This window comes from Cariama cristata, unplaced genomic scaffold, assembly GCF_000690535.1.
Source record: "Cariama cristata isolate BGI_N322 unplaced genomic scaffold, ASM69053v1 scaffold739, whole genome shotgun sequence".
NCBI classification, from domain to species: Eukaryota; Metazoa; Chordata; class Aves; order Cariamiformes; family Cariamidae; genus Cariama; species Cariama cristata.
In genome coordinates this window covers 59,242-74,185 of record NW_009636120.1, presented here as the reverse complement: position 1 = coordinate 74,185, position 14,944 = coordinate 59,242, and the positions used below count along the sequence as shown (strand labels likewise).

Genomic DNA, 14,944 nt, shown 5'->3' with positions numbered 1-14,944 from the left:
TAGGGAAATACAGGCTCTGAATGTGTAGATTCATTGTGATGAAGGGATGGGATCCAAACCCCCAGTGCCTCTCGGAGCTCAGTCAGCCAGGATGCAATGCAATCTGCCTTTGATCTAGCCAAGCTTTTGAAAATGTGCTGGACGTGATGCCTGAACAGTAGGCCCACTGAAGTCTCAGCAGACTTTTCAATTAAAAACCAAGTCTCAGATTAGAAAACACTGAATTAAGTAAGTGAATGCTGAACTTGGAGAAAACAATAACGAATTTCATCTTGGCATTCAACTGGAACAGAAGGTATCTTAAGAGCATGGGCAGATTGAGGGCCATTTTGTAGGAGAAAATAATACTCCTGGCACCTTTCTCCTTCAGCTACTTGAAAGTATCCTGTCTTGAGAGTAAGCCCAGAGAGCTAGACAAACTCTCTACTGCCTTTCCCAGCCTTTTGCTGAAAAGGCTTTGCTCAGGTCACCCTCTGTAGCTGGTTTTAAATAATGAATACATTTGAAGGTGTTAACAACTTTGTTTCAGTTAATTTCAAAGAAAATTATCAAAGTTAAGTTGTATCTGAAATCTGCTAACAGTTGAGTAGATTCATATAAATAGTGTTGGGTAGTGCAGCACCTTGTGCTCTTCACCTACACTGCGGTGCGGCTCTGGCAGGTTAAAACTGCCTGGCTTCTGTATGGGGGACTTGCCAGAGAGGAGTCGTCAGTGCTTTGCACTGGTGGGGATGTTGCCAATGGCTGTCGTGTTTCACATCCTTGCTGGAGACTTCCAGCAGATCACTTGCAAGGCAATAGAAAAAGTACTTTCTATTTCTTGGACTTTGGAATTTGAACATCTGAGTGAGGTTAGCTAATTCAGAGTGGGAACAGTACAATATGTTATTCTTAGTTACACTACCATAAAACCAAAGGATTTCTTTAAAGTCTTGTGATTTTGTGCAGGAGGATAGGTGAAACCCGTTTCTTCTACTTAAATTAGCCTGGAAGCCAGCTTAAGAGATAGCATTATTGGCTGCAAGAGAAAACATTCATAAAGACAACCTCACATCAGTTAGATATCACTTTTTCTTGTTAAATTATATAGCTGTCTCTTACTCTGTGTTGAACTGTATATATCTTCTTTTCCGAATGGAAATGAAAACTGCCCAACTCTGTGTTAGTTGTACCTGTAAGGCAAATGTTATTTTCTGCCAAGTAGAAGAGGCTTGTGGTGAGACCTCAGCCCAACTTGGTTCATTCCCACCAGCTGTGAAATGCTGAATGATCGCTGCCTGCATTCCACCAAGAACCACAAAACTGTGCCAAACTGCAGCTTAGCTGAAGTGTTGTCAGGATTTTACCGATACTGTGACAATTAGAGGACTGAGCCAAATATATGTGGTTTTTTTTTAGATCAGTTAGATTAGACTAAGAGACACATGCAGGTATATGTAACTATATGAAAATAGTGGTCTACTGTTTCTTAAAGCTAATGAGGGATACTACTGTGAGTGGGGATGACTTGTAGAATATATATTTGAGTGTATATCATATTTTTACATGTATAGTTGTTGATGCTGAAGGAAAGGAAAAACATGTTATGTATTGCTGTTTTCCAGCTTCCCTGTGTGTCTCTCTTCATTCTCAGTCAGTTGATGGCTTGAATTCTGTCTTCCTTGGCTTGTGAGTAAGGTGATTTGAGAGGGAAGTGTTCAAACTGCTTACTAAGCTCAGGCAGAAGACATCACTGCTCACTGACACAATCTGTTGAATGATGAAAAGTTACAGCACTTCCACATCAAAACTATTTTTCTTCCTAGTATCACTATGGGAGAGTATTACTGACTTATGTTTGCATCTGTTTGCAGGAATCTCGATGGCCTTACTTGTTTGGAGCGATCATTGTTCCTTCATTGATACAAGTCGTGATTCTACCTTTTCTTCCTGAAAGTCCTCGTTACCTCCTACTTGAAAAACATGACACGAGCAAGGCAGAAAAAGGTACGATGTGTTACTTACTTGCGACAATGGGTGTTTATTGTAGGGATACAGGCTGGAAGGTAATTCTGGTATCACAGTAAAAGTGGAATATTCCAATAGGAGAAATTATCTTCGCAATTATTTTTCCCTCACCTTTTTTGTATGTCTGTGTGTGTAAATATAACTATTGCTTTGAATTTGTTATAAATGAGTTCTTCAACAAACTAACCTATACATCATTTTGCATGGTGATACAAACCTAACCAAATCGTCCTGCTGTTATTCATCAGCCACTATATGCAGGGTTCATTTGGGAGTGAAAGGTGGTTTCAGACTTCGTGACTCTCCCTTATCTATAGTCTTTGCAGTTTGGCTAACAAAAACACTGATTCTGTTGCTGGGTTTTTTTCAGTAGTCACTGTGTTTGACCCTGTGCTTCTGTAACTTAATAACCTTTGCAGATCTAATAAAAAACCTCATGCACCTGTTTAACTGAAAATTTCCAATGCTTCCATATAGCTTGCTTCAGTTGCACAGACACAGACTAGTATATTTTATTCTTAGTTTAGATTCTATGTATAAAAGAATTTGCTTGTGTGATCACATCTGCTGTATACTCTGCTCCAGTAAAATTACTACAGTGAGTTATAAGTTCCAATATATCATCACGTTATGGCTGAGAGAATGTTGAAAATTTGATTTTGCTTATTATAGGGACACGTTAAACATAGGAGTGTACGAAGAAGGAAGGAGTCTGATTATAATACCATGTTTGCAGAACATAACTGTGCTTTAAAAATTATTCCTAAAAACTTCATTGGAATATAACCCTTAACATTTTCAGTCACTAACTAGTTGCTTGCAAAATTACTTGCAAGGTGTGAATCAGCCCCTGAAACTTAAATTTAATAATCTTTTAGCATGAAATTAATGCAACTCACTGTATCCTGCTTCTTCTACTATGAAATGAAAAACTGGCTTTTTTTGTTCCAATGAGCACTCTGAAATAGAAATGGCATGCTATTGAAGAGTTGTCTCAGTTTGGTGTTAAATGAAAAATTCTGTAAATGTTGGAGCCTCAGATGTTTAGAGATACAGTTCAGTGGGGTTTTTTTTTAAAAAAAAAAAAAGTGCAAAACCAACAAGGCTTTGGGGAGAGTTCTTTAGCTTTACAGAGTTAGCAGAGATGTGATGAGGCAGAGAACAGCTTTTCCAGGGATGGGGATGGAAAGGGCTTGCCTGCCAGCTGTGCTCCAAGCACCCAGCAGGGACACAGTGGTGAGCAGCTTGGGGCTGGCTGTTGGGTAGTAACTTCTGCAGCACCACGGCTGGGCTGGGAAGAAACGCCTTTAGGTGCCAAGTTCAAACTGGCTCATTTCTACCTGACAAAATTGTGGATGTACTTCTAGAGCTATGACTGGCAAAGAGTTTGCATCTGCAATGTTATTGCATAATGTCACACTTGTTATAGGATCTGTTGGAAATCCTGCCACAGTACCTGGAAACCTCAGCACTGACAGTGAAGCTGGGCCTCTCATAGGTAGAGTTTAAAAATTGTAAAAAATTGGCAGTAAAATAACACCACCTGCCTGGAAATTCACACCATTTACTGTTGCTGGAAATGGGTCAACTGCAGTCTGGGATGTTTTCAGCATACGTGTTCTGAAAATGATTTGAAAGCTAATTTAGAAGCATTGAAGGCGGATTTTGGAGTAGGAGAGCAAAGTTACCCCCACCTTATTTGGTAGCTGAAGGGAAATGAACTTTAGCAATTGCCTTTCTGATTATGAGAAGGTGGCTTTCATGAGCCACCTTAAAGACTGTAAATTTAGATACTCTGAGAAAAAAAAGAGGAGACTGATATAAAAAGCTTGTCAGAGTAACTGCTTATCAATGGAAGCTTTTGGACCTGATTAATTCTAAAAGAAAAAATTAATATTGGGATATGTTGTAGTGCAGGGTGAAACTATTTTTGAGTGTAGTCTACAAAGCTTTCGAAACAGCTAGGAATCGATGATTCTAGACAGAGGTTTGCAAAGGACCATAGGACAGTGAAGTGTATACATCCCCCTGAATTTCCCTCCCATTCCTTGCCTATCAAGCAGCCATGCTTCCAGAATTGGCCACCTTGTTGCACAGGCAAGGTAACCTGTAGGATATCAGGTGCAAAATAGTTAAGAATGATTCTTAGACATAATTTTGGAGTTCATAAAATCCACCTGTAAGGCAGCATAGATCATATCATCTTATACTTCTGTGTTATAAAGTATCTACATGCCTTATTATGAAGCATGTTAGGAACAAAAGCAGTTTTCTTACCATTGCACATCCTTTGTAATTGCCCGTCTCCTGATACAGATTTGCAAGCAAGAATATCTTCGAATCTCTGTTGAGCATGTGGATAGGAGGGGAAGGAGTTTGGTTGATTCATGGAATGACTGGGCAGAGGACACCAGTGATGTTAGACCACTGTGGGGGGGTTGGAGCCCTCCTCCCCACCCCAGGGCACATGGAGAAATTCAGATTAGGCATGAGCCAAGTTTTGGGTATCTGGACTAATGCAGTGGAATAATGAAAGAAGGTGGGGAGGGGAATCCACAAAATAGGAAGGTGAATAAGTGTGAATCAACAATCAAGAAAAATCATTTGGATGTTAGCATTATCTGCAGAAATGGGAGAGGAAAAGCCTGAGTATTAGGGAGACCAGAAGAGTTTGTGGGTTGTTAAAAAAACCTCATGCTTGTAAGCCTGATAATGAAAATGGGGTATTCTCCATTTTAATCATGACTACAGTAATGCTTTTGAAATATTTGGCTCTTAGGTTAAATCTGCATATTAATATCAGAAATGTGCAAGTCTGTCTTCTAAATCCTTTTCCTTTCCCCTAACGGATCAAGGCTATTCAAGCAAATATACATTTCACTGTGGATTATATCTTGTTGGAGAAATATAAAACTGTTATTTGTAAAAGGTCTGCTGTATTTAAGGCAGATGACTACATTAGTCTTTATAAAATACTCTCAAATGTATGTGTATGTCAAAGCTTCTAAAATGGAGATGACAACATTAATCTTCCTAATTGTTTTAGAGCAATAAAAATCCAGTAGGGTAATGTAGGTCATTGAGTTTCCACAAAGTTGTGCTTCTGCTTTCATCCCCTTCTTTTCTTCTGTCCTCAAGAGATAATCAGACTATAACTACCAAAATACAAGCGGCCTCATTCTCTTTTTTTGGCAGAGATATAAAAGAGCATGATGTCTTTAAGTGGCAAATAAGAAACTGAAAGAGAGAGAAGGAACAAAGTGTGTTGTGTAAGTGATACAAAAAGGGAAGGGATGAGGTTAAAGCAGTCAGGCATCATATATGAATGTAAACCACACTACCATGAGAGAAGCTACTCTGTGAGCACAGGAGTAATGAGCACTCAGATGGGTCATGTCTCCTGAGCTGCATTAACAGGGATCTACCCGTTTCCCTGCTTTCCCCTTTATAGCAGTGCAAACGGTGCGCGCTGTGGGTGGCTGAGCTGATCAACTGTACAGACACCATGGCTGACTTGCAGTTGTCCACTGCCAAAAGCAATGCTAACAGCTGAGCTTTGCTTGTCTTCCTGGAGGTCACCATCCTGACTGACAGGAGCTGAGCAGTCTCCCATATTCCTGTCTCACTGCTGAATGTGGAAGAAGTGATTTATGTGTTGGGGGAGGAGAACAGTTGACTGGACCAACAGTGCAATCTGTAAACCTCCTTTGCTCAAGAAGCTAAAAGTCTGGTAATGGGGAGAGGGTACAACCATCCCAGCTCTCCTCCCAGGTCCCGTAACTAACATTCTGGTCTCTTGATAAGAACAGAAGGGAGAAAAATGCCCATCATTTAGCTGGTGTGATCCTTCTTCATAATGCTTACCAGACAGTGGAGGAGAAATAGGTGTTTAAATTGTTGAGGAGAAGGACTTTGGAAGGAGATTGTTAATCAGTTGCTAGAGAGCAGTGGGAATGAAGAGTAATGGAGATAGAAACGAGAAGAAAAAGAAAAACCTCCTGCTATAATTACATCAGGCAATTTACCATTCAAGCTGTAGGACAGTAAGCGACAGTAAGACGTGAATTTGACATTAGTTGTCTATTAGTTAGCATGCTAAGTGGATCGCTGATCTGTGACTGAGGCAATGATGCAATATAAATAAAAACAGTAGTAGTAGTGTGATAAAACTGAACATATTTATGCCTAACAACATTGGTTATAAACACTTTCAGTTGGAGAGTTGACATCTCTTTTGAAGAATACTGTTCCAAGGAGGAAACATGCATTTTTGATGCAGCTACAGTAGCAGGTCATGTAAATCAATAATGGAATTCAGCTGGCATCCCAGTTTGCCAGAGAACAAGAATATTGTTTTGTCTTAAGGGTCAAATAGCTTAGGTAAAATGTCACAGTAACATCTGTTGGTGACGTACAAAATCTGTTCAGCTAGTATGTTCAGTCATACATTAAAACTCCCATGGTTATGAAAGAAGCATTACAACAGGTGTAATGAGAAGTGTGGATTTAAATTCTTAGAAGGATGGCTTAGAGTTGATACCTTTTGATGTTATAAAAGAGCAAGGCCATTCCTGATTTTAAAAAGCAGGTAGCTGATTTTTTGCAAAGCCCCTCATGGGGCCCACATGGGCAGGAGAGAGATTAAAACCAAAGTTATGGCAGGAACAAATTACTGCAAATCCAGTGATTTGAATGAAGTTGTTATGACTGACAGAAAGGACATACATGACTTATTTTTGCTTATCTGTGGTTTTGCTATGTCTCTAAGCATTATAAACTATGCTTGTTGGAAAGGAAGAGACAGCCATGATTACGACACTTGCTGGCTTGTGGTAGAGGCGCTATCTCAGATGCTTGCTGACTACCAAAAGCTGGAGTGATCATGATGTGTCTGTTTTGTTTTTAAACTTTTCTTAAACCTCCTGTCTTTTACAAAGGATACTTGGTTCACTGGACCTTTGATACAACTCAGTTTACCGATTCTTGTGTTATTTTAGGGTGGCATTTGGATATTTTGTTTTACCTGCACAACTTGACTTGGCTAGTTTCAAGTGAAACTAGCCTATTTTGGCCTATTTTGTTTTGATGGTCTGTGAAACCAGACGTAAGAACAGGTAAAGATGTAATCCCAAACTGGATGATAACTCACAGCAGATCTATGTGTTCCTTTACTTAGAAGGAGAAGGAAGTGACACATGGGAAAAACCTGAAGCCTTTTGCTTGTAGTTATGTTTACTGAATTGGAATAGCAAATTTGAGATTTATTCTTAAACGTTGCTATGCTACATGCTAGTGGTTAATTAATATTTTGCTAGATTTAAATAGCTATTTAAATCTCTTCTAGCAACATACATCTGAATTGTTCTTCTAGCTATTCAGTACTCTAATAAAATTAGTGGTATATGAAAATAATTGTTTTTTCGTTTTGCCAAATATTTTTATGTCGACATGAAGTTACTACAGGGAAATTACTACGTATCCAGTTCAAAACCATTGAAGTTGGATGAACTTTTTGCAAGTGCTGAGACTAGCAGCAAGATACCCCATATGTCTATGGCTGCTCAGAATAGCAGCCAGCATTAGTAGGAGATGCCAGACTGGGTCCATCTAGCCCAGTATTGTGTTTCCCGCAGTGGCCAAAGAAGATGCTGTTTAAGCAGAGCTTAGACAAAGCTTTATGTTAAAGACACTGGGTTTAATAAACGTAGTCATCAGTGAAGTGAAAGTGAATGTGTCCATGGGAAACGGATGACAGTAATACTCATGTCGCTTCTTTTTTTCCTTTTTTTTTTTTTGTTTTTGAAGATATAAGCCCAAACTACTACCTGTGACCACTTCTGTCTTTTTCTGCCTCCTCTTGCCTGGGGCTGACTCTGTTCTGTAAACTACACAGTAGCAATTTGATCCTTTAAAATGTCTTCTCAAAGTTTATATGCAAATTCAGTCTTTATGATAACAACTGCTTTCTTTGCACGGTCCTGGAAGGACTACACTGGAAAAAGAATTAGTAATTCCCCAGGTAGCTGAGTTCTTGAGTGTCCATCTTCAGTTAATTTAAAGGCCTGATTGGTTTTAAATGCAGTACCGACTGATTTCATTCAGACCTTTGAACCACTTTCAAATGTTTCACCTTCACTTACTTAGCTGAGAGGAATAAAAACTGGTGATGTAAATAGAAGGGTTTCCTAGCTTCTTTGCCCTTGACTGGAACCATCCGCTTCTTTTGCTATGTATAAACACAGTGTCCCGACATTTGAAAGCTGAGCATCCAGGACCTTCTGATTCAAGGGAATTAAAAAGAAATCTGGGAAAGGTCTGAAAGTTGCTAGAACTGTAACTCCTTAGATGGTTTTAAGGGTGACATGAAAGTAAGACTTCCCTATAGAAAGAAGCAGCCAGTCACAAAGGGAGATAAGTCATTGCAGTGGGGAGAAGAGCAACTGCTGTGCTTCTCAGTGCCAATAATGCAGGAGTTAAAAATGTAAACTTGAACATCATACATTGAAAGACCTTGAGTTTTCCCATATCCCTGCTAATCCAGAATTTATTTCCACGTTATTTATGTAGAAAATTATGATTCTTACTGTACTAAAAAACTGTTAATGGAAAAAGATTGAAGATGTGTTGAGTAGCAAGAAAATGTGTTTTTCCAAGAAGACTGAGTGTTGTCTACTCAAAATTATGCATGTATAGCATAGCATTTTCTTAGCATTTCTTGACTTTTTGGTAATTTTAAGTATCCGTCAAAGTTTCCTAGTGGCATTTACATCTCTACTCCTAATAACAGGGAGGGAAGAAAAAGAAAGCAGGTGTCTATATTTTTCTTGCCTTGTACTTGGTAATTTTGGTAATTGCAGTTTTTTACTTCCTGGTCCCTCTAGAAATATAGCAGGCTCCCTTGTGCAGAAAAGACAGATTGCTTTCTTTTTACTTGACTGCACCTATATTTTTGACTTGTGTGCCCTACAGTAATGCCGACGATTCTAAGGACAGGAAAAATAAAGAAAATTGTGCACTGACCTAATTTACACTGATAAACCAGATGCTTAAAAATATGAGAGAATCTTTTCAAATAAGAGTACGGCTATATATGTCTGTTTTTTCTCATCTTTATCTGAATTTTTCTCTATCAATGCTCTAATAATACTGAGGAAAGGGTAATTTAAGCATGAGATATTGACTTTAACGTACCATAGGCACACATTTTTCTAATTTTATTTTTCTTAGAATTGTCTTTAAATACATCACACTCATTTTAACGAGCATTTAGCATGTCATTTAATAACAACTGGGCAATGGCACAAGGACAGAACTCAGCAGTTTAAATTCTGGGTTCTGAGGTCCAAATTTGTTAACCTCTTTCTGATTGTAAGGCCTGTGTGAAAAGATAAATCTCATGCCATTTCTGAGGGATTTAAAAATTCTGACCTCTCCTCTCGCAAGAGAGAAACTGGATATCAGAATAAATGAATGTTATGAATTGACTCAACACCCAGAGGTGGTCAGTGTTCATCCTTAAAAAAATCATCCTTCTTGTTAAGCAGAGTCATGTAGGGCCCTTTAAAATGCAACAGAAGTGCTAACTGCCTCTGAAAATCTTGGCCCGGAGCTTGAGTTAGTTCCCCACGCCACCAGACTGAGAGCCATGCAGACTGTGCAACATTGGGCATTCGCCAAAGGGACAGAGAGGGATGCTCCAGGGAAGCCACCAGCTCATTTGTGTGACCTATCCCTCACAACATTGAAATGCCACTACTTGGCATTTTCACTTACTGGGTAAAGTTAAAATTTTGTAACTTCAAAACCTAAATGGAGTCCAGGCATTTTAACCATGACTAGTCAGTGTCTCTGGCTTTCTTGACCATCCAAGTCCTTTCTGTGATCCAAAAGAATGTATACTTACTGAAAAATGTGAAGGTCATTTATTTATAGGCAGTACTGTGCAAAGCTGTGGATAAGAGAAAAATTGATTTCGCTCTTAGGAGAACTAAATCAACTTACTCACTTAATAAAAATAACAATTTTAAGTGACCTGCTGTGTAAAGGATTGTTTTTAGAGTTAGCATCCTACTGGGTCATAAAGCCTTGTTGCAGGGGTATGTGTAATGTAGTTGTTTCTCTGCAGTCGTTCCAAGATAATGAGCATTTTAAACATCTCTTTAAAAAGCTGACCCCTGGGGTATGTTCATAAGCTTGTGACAAAAGTATCATCAGCATATATGGTATCTGTAAAACAAGGTTGAAGAGATATACCACCTCCATTAGGAGGTATCTGTTTGTAGTACCTCTTGGAGGAGGTGTGAGATGGACGGCTTTTATTATTCATAGTGGAAGGATATCTCAGTAAGTCATCGATGTGCAATAATATAATATTAAATGGTATGTTTTCTTCTGGGGAGATGAGGTTGGTTGGTTGCTTATATTTACCAGGTGAATTCAATTCTGTGTCTCCAGCATTGACAAACAGAAAATCTTGAACTGCTCTGGGTAATTCTTTCTAATATTAGTCATTTTGACAAAGTGAATTCTTGTCTATATGCTAGTAAAAACAAGAGATAATATGAAGAGTAATTGCTATTCCTTTCAAATGTCTGCCGTTTCTTGGTTTAGCAGACTTACTTAAGTTTTTACATCTTATTACTGCTCTATCCAATCTATCTCTATCAACCAAGTCTGCTATATTGTTAGGCTGCAAAAGTAGCCAAGTCAAATAATGTTCAGAACTGCTTTGCTATTAAACCCATTTTTCAGATTATACAGGATTTTGACTCTGCACTGGACCTTAGGCTATGTTATATATGAAATAATACAAGGAGATACCTGGTAAGGTGCCGAATAATTTACATTCTTGTAGTTTCTGAGACCAATTGCAGGACTGAGCAAAATCATACCAAGAGCAGAATGATACTGTGGGCAGAAGAGCAATTAAACTGTAGCCCATGTATGTCTCCTGTTTGTGTCACCCATTTTGATGAAACAAGTCTGTTATAAATGCACATAGTGCCAAGTGTCCGGCCTAAAGTACATGTCCTCTCTTTGTAGCATTTCAGACCTTCCTTGGGAAAGATGACGTGTCTCATGAAATAGAAGAAGTTTTGGCAGAGTCTCGAGTCCAAAGAAACACCAAGTTAGTGTCAATACTTCAGCTCCTGAGAACCCGTGCTGTACGATGGCAGGTCATTACTGTGGTCATCACCATGGGCTGCTACCAGCTCTGCGGGCTAAATGCTGTAAGTGTCCTTCTTCAGGCCATGGCATATCCTGTGGTGCTCCTTTCTTTTTAATGCAAGGTTTGTGCTATGCCATTCAGCAACATCTGTGACTTTCATTTTTGGCTGTTTCTTATTAATAGTGATTTTGTTACACCGGTATGTGGGAAGGTCTGTGGAGATATGTATAATTTGGTGGGTTTTAACAAAAAAAAAAAGGGAGGGAAGCCTTGTTGTGTTAGCTTTGAAGGAATACGTGAAAAGGTGGCACAGATCAGCAAAGAAAGTATGTGCAGCTTCTGCTTCTCATACTCAGATACATCCCATGTTTGTTCATGTTAGGTAAACTTGGTCTTTTCAAGTAGATGTTTCTGCTTGGATTAAATCCATTCTGTATTTACAGAAGTCAGCAGAAGTTCCTGTAAGTGATTTTAAGAGGTTGCACTGGATATTTGTTTTTTGTTGTTGTTTCATACAATTTGAAGAATAAGCTGTGCTTCAATATGCCTTTCCAAGAAAGTGGAGCAACAGAGGAAAAAAGACACAAAACAGTCAATAGCAAGAAGTCTTGTTGACCATTAATGTGTATGAGGCTAATGGATATCAAAGTCTCCTTTTCCATCTGTCTATTGCATCAGCTAGGACAGGATCACAGGACAACTTAGGTTGGAAGGGATCTTTGGAGGTCATCTGGTCCAGGCCCCTGCCCAGAGCAGGACTGACTTCAGGGTTGGCTGAGGCTGCCAAGGGCTTTGTGCAGTTGAGTTTTAAATACATCCAAGGGTGAAGAGTCCACAACCTCCCTGGACGACCTGTGACAGGTGTTTTCACCACTGTGAAAAGCATTTTCTTTGTATTCAGCAAGAACTTTCCTTGCTGCAGCTTGTGACATCTGGCTTAGATGCTTTATGTTGCGCAACACAAATGTTCTCATGGAGCACCTCAAAGCAAAAGGGGTCTTCGTCATAGTTCAAAGGTGTTAATTGCTTATATATATGAATGGCATTATTATTGCTGCTGAAAGGAGTTCTCACTGTGGCTTTGTGCATTACAGCATACTTCAGCTAGTTTTTTTCCCCCACGGCTCATCAGTGATAATAAGTATAAATGTTTCTGATAACTAAGACAACTAGTTCAGGCTTATCTCAAGTATTTCTATAGCTTTAAAACTCCTATTACAAAGTAATTTGTCCAAGACCATTTGAAAGATTAATGCTATTAGAACCCTGGTATCTAAAAGTTTTTAACAAAATACCAGGAGGGAACTAGAAGATTTTTTCATACTGTGGGGTGAACTGTTAAAACGTTTGTATAGGTGGTGTTTTCTTCTAATTGTAGGATTTCAGTACTAATGACAGGCTATTTTGTTCCTCATTGTGGATACTTTTTTAAGAAAAGAAATGGAATTATCTTGTCATCCAGTCTTTCTAAGATTTATCAACGCATAAGTGTTATAAAATGACACTTATACTAAGACTGTTCAAATAGTGAAGTAAATTACCTAAAAAAGAATGCCACAGCTAAATTTTCAGGGGAAGTAGAAGAGTTTTGTGACTTTGAGGATATTTAATAGATGACAGAAATTGTCTGTTACTCCATGGCAGAACAAAGCCACACTCTCATAGCTTGAGTGAGGGTCCAGAGGGGGATAGTGAGACATGTCCAGTCCAAAATAGCTGCTAGAGTTCTTTTAAAGTGCCACTGGGTGGCCACTTTCTGAAAATATGCCTCAGAAAAAATATCTGTCAGTAAACCTGTGTGTCAACTTGGCTGTTTCAGGCCTTACCTTTTTTTTATTATTACTATGTTTCTCCTCCCATGCAATGCCACTAAACGTGAAGAAAAATTATTCACACAAAAGTTGCATTCTGAAATTTATTATTGTAATAGTTAATAGTGACAGGTAATAGAAAAAACAAGTAAATTATAAAAGAGGTCAGGAGAAATAACTAAACCACTTGATTAAGGGACCAGGTTTCAATTCCTTTCTCTTTTGCATGGCTTTCCTGGCTGATCTTGCTCAAGTCACCTAAAGCTCAGAGATTAGAGGACAGGTACAGGTGTGACAGATACTGCTGCACCCCTTTTCCCCGGCCTTGGTTTGCCTGACTGCATCTGAACTAACCTGCTGGGTGTGAGCCAGCGTCAGCAAGGTTTAACTGGCTGTGAATCCTTCCTTCTAACTCATACCGCTCATCATTTGCTTTGTCTGTAGTGCCCTGTTAGTCAAGCTCGTCTTTTCCACAACTACCATCTGGGCAGGGCATATGGGAAAGTTGGAATTCTTTCAGGCAAGAGTCTCAGGTCACTCTTCAGGGAAATTACCAACTGGCAGACTACTATAATCATCCTGCTGGTATCTGAGAACACTTGCTTCCTTTTAAGGCTTTGACTTTACAATAAAAACTTGTTTTGCTTAAAAACAGTGCATTTGTTGCTTTCCACATGGAACAGAAATCATGGTGAAGCCCTGATCATATTATATTCGTTATAACGAAATACCAGACAGTCTGACCTAAATTGACATAAATACATGAATCTGTATTAGTCTCTTTTAATCTGATAAAATTTAACCATGATACATATCATCCATAATAAATTTATTTATCTTCCACCATTGTATCTCAGTTCTAAAGAACACACAAAACTACAGTGAAGTTCTCATTGGTGAACTTTATCCTTTTCCATATCAAGAAATATACTGTACTGCATATTGCTTTAAGAGAGTCATTGCCAAAGTGGGATCCTTAGGCTTCTGTAGCGTCTGTCCTTAAGACAAAGGGCTGTGTTTCAAATGGCAAGAAATCCTGCTGGGGATGTGCAGCAATGCATGTTTTCAGTATGCCAAAGATCTACCATGGTGTGCTCTTCCCACTTGGTATAGAGAACACCTGTCATGAGGTAGCGTAGTAAGGGGTGAGTATGCAGTGTGCAACACAGTATATGTCTGTGTTATTGCCCGTCTGTTTTTTGTTGGTTTCTTTTGCTGTTGAAGAGTTGAATTTCTTAGGAAGAAATGTATGTAGGGAACTGGATGAGAAATAAAAGGACTGGAAAACTGAGTCAATGCTAGAGCGGTCACTGGTGTAGAGAAAGTTTGGGAACACCACTGATAAAGTATATCGCGTGCCACTTTAAGCTAAGAGCTTATAGGAGTAAAAGCTTACAATAAGCAAAGAAAGAAACTTCCGTGCAGCTAACTGTAATCTACAGACAAGAATGCTAAAATGTTACCTCCAAACTCATAGAAATTGGACAGCACAGATCAGCTATTCCTCATGGCAGTTGTTTAACTGACCAAAGTGGCAAAGTTTTACTTCAGCCTGTGAAGCAACAGCAACCCATCGTGGACGTAGAAAGTCAGATGTCCCTGTGTTGATTTGGAGTCAACAGCAGTTGTTTCTGGGTTTTTGGACCTTCTGCCCCATTTTCCACAGCTCTTTAATTCCAAAACTTTTAGTCCAATCATTAGCTAATTTTCTTAGCTAATGAAAACATTAGCTAACAAGAACCATGTTAGAAAAATAACTTAAGTGAAAGTAGAATAGTCATCATTAACCTAGTAAGTTTGTCTCAGTAGTATCCTAGAGCAATATATTTCCCTGTTTAATGATACACAGACTGAAAAGCATTCACTTTTATTGCTTTGAAATTTTACTTTCAACAAGCACATCTTGTTCATTTTTACCCTTATTTTTGTGCTGCTACAGAGGCTTGTGAGTCAGAGA

The 14,944-nt window shown here is 38.9% G+C and overlaps 1 protein-coding gene across 1 annotated transcript in view; it reads left to right on the top strand.

The window, feature by feature from the left end:
- Positions 1 to 14,944, top strand: part of SLC2A9 (solute carrier family 2 (facilitated glucose transporter), member 9) — a gene marked incomplete at its 5' end in the record, with an annotated part of 93,540 nt that overhangs the window by 24,959 nt on the left and 53,637 nt on the right. The window contains 2 exons of the mRNA XM_009707783.1: positions 1,854 to 1,986; positions 11,050 to 11,237. Of these exons, the coding sequence (XP_009706085.1) occupies positions 1,854 to 1,986; positions 11,050 to 11,237 (321 nt within the window). The remainder of the gene's footprint in view (positions 1 to 1,853; positions 1,987 to 11,049; positions 11,238 to 14,944) is intronic.